At 39.7% G+C, this 7,126-nt stretch overlaps 1 protein-coding gene across 1 annotated transcript; it reads right to left on the bottom strand.

Moving 5' to 3' along the window:
- Positions 1-453: 453 nt before the first annotated feature.
- On the bottom strand, positions 454-1,407 carry LOC111525592 (olfactory receptor 2F1-like). The gene has a single exon (XM_023191024.1). It carries the CDS (start codon positions 1,405-1,407, stop codon positions 454-456), a length of 954 nt encoding a protein of 317 aa, XP_023046792.1.
- Positions 1,408-7,126: the final 5,719 nt, after the last annotated feature.

The following is a 7,126-nucleotide window of genomic DNA, read 5'->3' as shown; positions in this document are numbered from 1 at the left end:
TGGCTACTTACATGACGTATTATTGTGAGCAAACTTTCAATTGTGAAAATGCATTTGACCAAAATATAACCTTTCTGAAATATGGAAAAATAACCAGTTATTCAGTGTAAGATCTAGGAATAGGTCCATGATTACAAACAATGTCACAAAGCCAACAGTACAATAATATAGTACAGTTTCTTCCAATTACTACCAAGACAAAGAAATGGAGACTAAATAAGTGTGGCAGGTCTAAGGGGGCAGTGCCATACTCCACTTATCATGCTGCTATGACATAAAAATACCCCACATCTCACTCCCCAACTCAACAATTCAGCCTCCTACATAACATCCACGGTACATGCTACGTCATCTCCTTCCTAGTTGCCAGGGCAACGTAGTTTATGCCTGTCAGATCTAAGTCGGGTGGAGAACACTGAGGCAAAGCTGTTTTCTCTAAGTCATCTTGACGAGTCAAGTTGCCAGCTTTGATGTTAACCTGGAGAATTTCCATAATAGTTTCTTCCAGGCCCCTTTCACCTCTTTATTTCTTAGACTGTAAATCATAGGGTTCAGCATTGGTGTCAAAATGGCATAAAAGAGAGAGATCAACTTCTCCTGAAGGACAGAGAGACTGGAGTGGGGCTGGATGTAAGTGAAAATGGCCATGCCATAGCACAGGGCAACCACTGTGAGGTGAGAGGCACACGTGTGGAAGGCTTTCCTCCTTCCTTCTCTGGACTGGATCTTTAGGATGGTGGAGATGATCCGGATGTAGGACAAAAGAACCAGACACAAGGGTGTCATCAGAAGAACAATGCTAGACACCATGATGGTGACCTCGTTGGAGGAGGTGTCCACACAAGCCAGCCTGATCACAGCTAGAATTTCACAGGATATGTGATCAATAAACTTGTTTGTGCACATGGGCAGCTGAAAGGTGATGGTGGTATGCATGAGAGAGTTAATGGATCCACTGACCCAGGATGTGATGGCCAACCTAGCACACAGCGCTCCATGCATGATGGCTGAGTATCGCAGGGGGTCACACACAGCCACATAACGGTCATAGGCCATCACTGCCAGGAGAACAAACTCAATCCCACCCAAGGCCAGGGAGAAAAATAACTGGGCTGCACAGCTCTGCAATGTAATGGCTTTATGTTCTGCAAGAAAATGCGCCAGCAGCTGAGGGACTATGCTTGTGGCATAGGAGACATCGACAAGGGAGAGGTTGGTGAGAAAGAAATACATGGGAGTGTGGAGTCGGTTGTCCAGTCTGATCAGAAGGACAATGAGACAGTTCCCCAGCACGGTCACCATGTACATGACCAAGAATAGGACAAAGAGGGAGACCTGAGCATCCCAGTCACTGGACAGGCCGAGGAGAATAAATTCACTCGCCCAAGTCTGGTTATCTGTTCCCATTAAAATATTCAAGGATTATTAATCTGTGGAGAGAGTCAGAAAAAAAAAACAGAAGCTGTTGAGTCACCCTAAGAATAACTTTTTTTCTTTTTTTATTATACTTTAAATTCTGGGATACATGTGCAGAATGTGCAAGTTTGTTACATAGGTATACATGTGCCATGGTGATTTGCTGCACCCATCAACCCGTCGTCTACATTAGCTATTTCTCCTAATGCTATCCCTCTCCTAGCCCCTCACCCCTTGACAGGCCCTGGTGTGTGATGTTCCCTTCCCTGTGTCCATGTGCTCTCATTGTTCAACTCCCACTTATTAGTGAGAACTTGTGGTATTTGGTTTTCTGTTCCTGTGTTAGTTTGCTGAGAATGATGGTTTCCAGCTTTATCCATGTCCCTGCAAAGAACATGAACTCATTTTTTTTTTTTTATAGCTGAATAGTATTCCATGGTGTATATGTGCCACATTTTCTTTATCCAGTCAATCATTGATGGGCATTTGAGTTGGTTCCAAGTCTTTGCTATTGTGAATAGTGCTGAAATAAACATATGTGTGCCTGTGTCTTTATAGTAGAATGATTTCTAATCCTTTGGGTATATACCCAGTAATGGGATTGCTGGGTCAAATGGTACTTCTGGTTCTAGATCCTTGAGGAATTAACTCAAGATAGATTAAAGACTTAAATGTAAGACCTAAAACCATAAACACTCTAGAAGAAAATCTAGGCAATACCATTCAGGACATAGGCATGGGCAAAGACTTCATGACTAAGACACCAAAAGCAATGGCAACAAAAGTCAAAATTGACAAATGGGATCTAATTAAACTAAAGAGCTTCTGCACAGCAAAAGAAACTAGCATCAGAGTGAACAGACAACCTACAGAATGGGAGACAATTTTTGCAATCTATCCATCTGACAAAGGGCTAATATCCAGAATCCACAAAGAACTTAAACACATTTACAAGAAAAAAAGACAAGCCCATCAAAAAATAACTTTTTAAGAATACATATGTATATGAGCCACCAGTGCTAGCCTCAGTCTTTAGATTATTCATGAGGCTAAGCTAACAACCTGGATTCCAACTGCATTATATCTACTCTGCTTCAGAGAGACAGGCCAGTCCTTAAATAAGGACATGATTTGTCTCAGGGACGTCAGTGAAAGCCTGGAGATAACATAGTACAGTTTTAGGAATTCTACATTCTTAACATCTTCCCTTGATTCCAGTGCAAGAAAAGCATGGTAATGGACAATTGTCTGAAAAATGATAAACAGCAAAGACAGACAATTGGAAAGTATCTCAAATACATGAACTAGACTCAACTCGATGAAATATATTATCATTTACCAAAGAAAACATTGGGAAGAGGCAAGGGTCTTGTGGAAAGAGCCTGGAATCAGAGAACCTAGGTTTTTTCTAGCAGGTAGGTGATTTTTGTTTAGTGACAAGTTTCATACCTAAGACAGATTACTATTAAATGACTCATGGTTACATTTAAGGTCAAACTTAGATAGGTTATAGGAAAGTACTTGGTGTACGCTAATTGGTAGTACTACTATAGTACTATGGGTGTTAACAGTAAGATGACTTCTGCCTTGGGGTAAAGTAGCAAATGTGTTTGCTGTCACATACCCTCCACAAAATCAAATATAAATTGATAGCAACCTCTGATAGATCTGAAGGCTTGGATGCTTTGAGGATTCACTGGTCTTTTTGATAGGCTTTGGTTTCTTCAATCATTAGTGGGATAAAGGAGAACATTGTGATGGCATCTTGTTCTTTGTATTTTTCTCTTTTCAACTTGCTACTGTTAAGAATCTATCCTTTAAATACGGGTTTAAAAGAAAGCAGACAAAAAGATGAATGCTTAGACGTTTTAGACACAAGGGATGAAGCCAAAGCAGGTGTTTAAAGACCCTTCTTCCCTGTCTTCAGCAGGGAAGATGTGTTTTGGAATGGAGATTCCCTGATGTTTTCTTTTGCAAATGCTTTTTCAGTAAAACTAATGTGCTACGTCATCAACTGTGAACCTTAAACAGAAGCAGGTTACATTTGAAAAAGTTTTAGAACTGACGCCTTCTTATTTCATGTCCAACTTTTCTTTTATTGCAGTGTACACAGTAAGGGAAACTAGGAGAGAAAGGAGGCAGGGGGCATTGAGAGCAGAAGCAGGGCAAACTAGAATGTCTTAGCTACACGAGAAAGACTGTCAATGCCACAAGTCTCTTACTCGATAAAGTATTGAACAAAACATGTAGTTCCAGAAATGCTCGTCTCCTTCATGGTTCAGAGTCACATTTATTTTTTCTAAACTCTCCCGTAATGTTCTCCTCAAAAGTTTCTTCCTCCTCCAACACTTCCGCCTTTACTGCTCTGTCCTGATGCTCCCACCAGCACCCCTCAGGGTGCTTTTCTTCAATCCTGACCCGCCTGAGAATACATCTGATTGCCTCAAAGAAGACATTCTAATTTAAATTCTACAGCCTCAAAGTATATATTTTACTTAAAACTTCCAACTCTTGTTGAATAAATAGAAGATGTGCACCAGAAGTAGACATTTTTTCCACTAATTAGGCAAATATCTTTGCAGTGCCATCTTTGCTAGATGCTGATTTCAGGGTGAATATCACCCTTCCCTGTTCTCGAAGCATTTGCTCATCAGTGGGGAAAAAGACACAGACACAGTGATTGTCACCAGATCATTTTCTCCTCTGCCGAACGGGAGACCCTGCAAGCCCGTGACTCACTGTGCTCCTCTCAGCCACCCTACACGTCTCCACTATAGTCCTTGTCACATTACAAATGAGTGACAGTGTCTCATCTCAGAGAGAATGTGAACTTCAGAGTCTAACAGCTTCTGTTGTGGACCCACATCTGTTTGTTCTGCTTCCTAAGACTTGGAGCAAGATACTTAGCATCTCTGAGCCTCATATTCTTCATGTGTGAAATGTGCCTAATACTGGCCAGCTGAAAGGTCCTGGGTGAAATTAAAGGAGTTGGAGGACTAAAGTTCCTACAGGAGTGCTGGAACGGGCAGGTGTCCATTATTTACTGATGATCCTTAGTCTTAATTTCACGCTCTCTCTTTCAGAATCTTCTTTAACCATTTACTCCTCCTCTCTACCATCCTCACGTTCCTCTTGCTCCTAAGCAACTCCTTCTCCCCCATTATAAAATAAAATATACAGAAAATATTTAGGAAGCTTTAGCGTATAGATAGCATTCTAAATCCCCCTTCATTTCACATCCCTAATGACTAGAATCCATTTTCTGGATTTATTTCCTGATATTCATCCCTTAGCCAGTGGAAATTTCTACCCTCACTAATCTATAGAATTTGATTTTTTTTTTTTTTTTTTTAGACAGAGTTTCGTTCTGTCGCCCAGGCTGGAGTGCAGTGGCGCAATCTTGGCTCACCACAACCTCTGCCTCCCAGGTTCCAGCGATTCTCCTGTCTCAGCCTCCCGAGTAGCTGGGATTACAGGAGCCCACCACTACGCCTGGCTAATTTTTGGCATTTTGGGGTTTTACCATGTTGGCCAGGCTGGTCTCCCCTGACCTCAGGTGATCTGCCTGCCTCAGCCTCCCAAAGTGCTGGGATTACAGGCGTGAGCCACCGCGCCCAGCCAAATTTGAAAACTTAAAGGTTACTGATAACCTGTCATCAGCAATTCCAGAGAATTTTATTCTATTTGCATTCTTCACTCAGCTTTTAACAATGTTACCTATTTGTTCCTTCAAAGTCACAACTCTGTCATGCACTTCTGTCCTGATCTTCCTCCAATCGATTTGCCTTGTGAGCATTCTTAACCTTCTTAGTCCTGCTCCGTTCTATGAGCATTTGCTAAGGTTCTGTGCTCAAAAGTTGGACTCTACTTCTAAAGTTTTTCTTGGAAGGCTTGTTATTTCTAGCTATAATAATTAATATCAGCTCTATATGGCTCACTATCAGTTTCACATTTACCTTCTACATTTCCCTCCAAAACTCCAAATGCATTCTGCGAAAGCTGAATGGATGTTTCCTAAATGTCTCACAAATGCCTGTACTCCCCTATCCCCAAATGAATTCCACCGTGTCCTCTTTATTTCTATCAACAGAATTAGATTTGTCCCACTCTTCCAATGAACCATCTTTTATTTTTCCCTCCTCCTCCCCATGAGTAAATCCTCTTCCTTTATATCGCCTATTGCTTATCATTCATCTTCCTCTTAATCTTCATCTACATTTCCCTTTGCCCTCATCATTCCCATTTTACAGAACATAAGACCTTTCTTGCAAATTTCAATGATGTAATCTCCACTGACTCCAGGCATTCTACCTTCTACTTCCAAATTAATCATGCAAAGTATGAATTTATTACTTTACTTTTATGTACAAACATTTCTATGATGTCTGTGTTTAAAAAATTAATTTATCCTTGGCTGAAATGTTTCCATGCCATCCATAATCCAGTCCTGTCCTACATCTAGCTTTCAATTTATTAATTGTGGCATCTAGTGAAGTGTTTTATTAAAATAGGCTGCTAATACTTGAATAATTTTTATTGATGTATTAACTGAATACTCTTAACATATAAGGTGACTATTTCCAAGGCTATTGCCTTGGTTTTAAAAGTTAATATTTAAGTATGCCTTTTGTCTATTCTCATGGAGTTCCTCTAGGAATTCATGATAAAGAAAAAAGAAATATCATATATGTTTGAAAACCAAATTAAGGAGGAAAATGTGTTGTTCAGATCATTTTACCACATGTGTAGCTAATACTATTTTCATATTGCTTTGATCTCAGCTTTCAGCTAAATGGAACTGGATCTATATTCTCCCTTCAAGATGAAGAGTAAACTTGGTGCCAGATAAGTGCTCTGTGTCTAACCACACATGTCACAAAGCAGATATTGGCCTTTTCATTCCTAAATAATTTGTAGTTCTATAAATCCCCCCCTAAACCTGTGTTTTTCATTGAAGGCAAATAACCTAGAGACAATTTTGAGAATATTTGCTCCATTTGTCTATACATTAAAACAACAAAAACCTCTTTCTACAGGTTTAGGCATGCAGCTACTGTTCAAAAGCAGAGTTAAACAATGAGCACAGCTAACAGTCCTATTCAGCTTCTCCTCATGTACAAGGATGACCTGTGCTCTCTTCTTAGTATTTGTCATATTTGTCCAACTCCAACTACTTTACCTATTTGCCAGTACCTAATGCTCCTTTAATAAACAATGAAATCCTATTTTATCTTCACTGGGTTATGCCATCCTCATACTCAACAAACCTAAAGCTACACATCTCTGTATATATATTTTGAGCTTTCTTTGTCTACTGAGAAATGAACAATCCATGCTGCCTGCTCAGAACATGATATTGAAGAGTAACATACCCTGTAATTCATCTTCTTAGACATGAGCACCATGAAGGAATGACTTCCTCTTGCCTGTGTTCTATGAATGGTGAGGAAGTTGGGGTAATTACTATACCCATAATAATTAGAACACAATATATGATATAATATCATATGGGTAATTAAAATATTCCACTAAAATTATGTCCATAAAACAGTGTCTGTCACTAACATCTGAAAGTTATTACATTTATATAAAGCACTGCCCCCTTTGTGACATGTTTAGGGATGAAATAATACTAAATTAAAGGTTTACAATATGAAGTACCTGAACTTAGTGTGAACTAGTATCTCGAGCTGCACTGATCCTTTACAAC

This window comes from Piliocolobus tephrosceles, chromosome 8, assembly GCF_002776525.5.
Source record: "Piliocolobus tephrosceles isolate RC106 chromosome 8, ASM277652v3, whole genome shotgun sequence".
In the NCBI taxonomy this organism is placed as follows: domain Eukaryota; kingdom Metazoa; phylum Chordata; class Mammalia; order Primates; family Cercopithecidae; genus Piliocolobus; species Piliocolobus tephrosceles.
This window is presented reverse-complemented; position numbering and strand designations above follow the sequence as displayed.

What these genes read in the sequence shown, in the direction of transcription:
- LOC111525592 (XM_023191024.1), bottom strand. Translation starts at nt 1,407, where the DNA reads ATGGGAACAGATAACCAGACTTGGGCGAGTGAATTTATTCTCCTCGGC.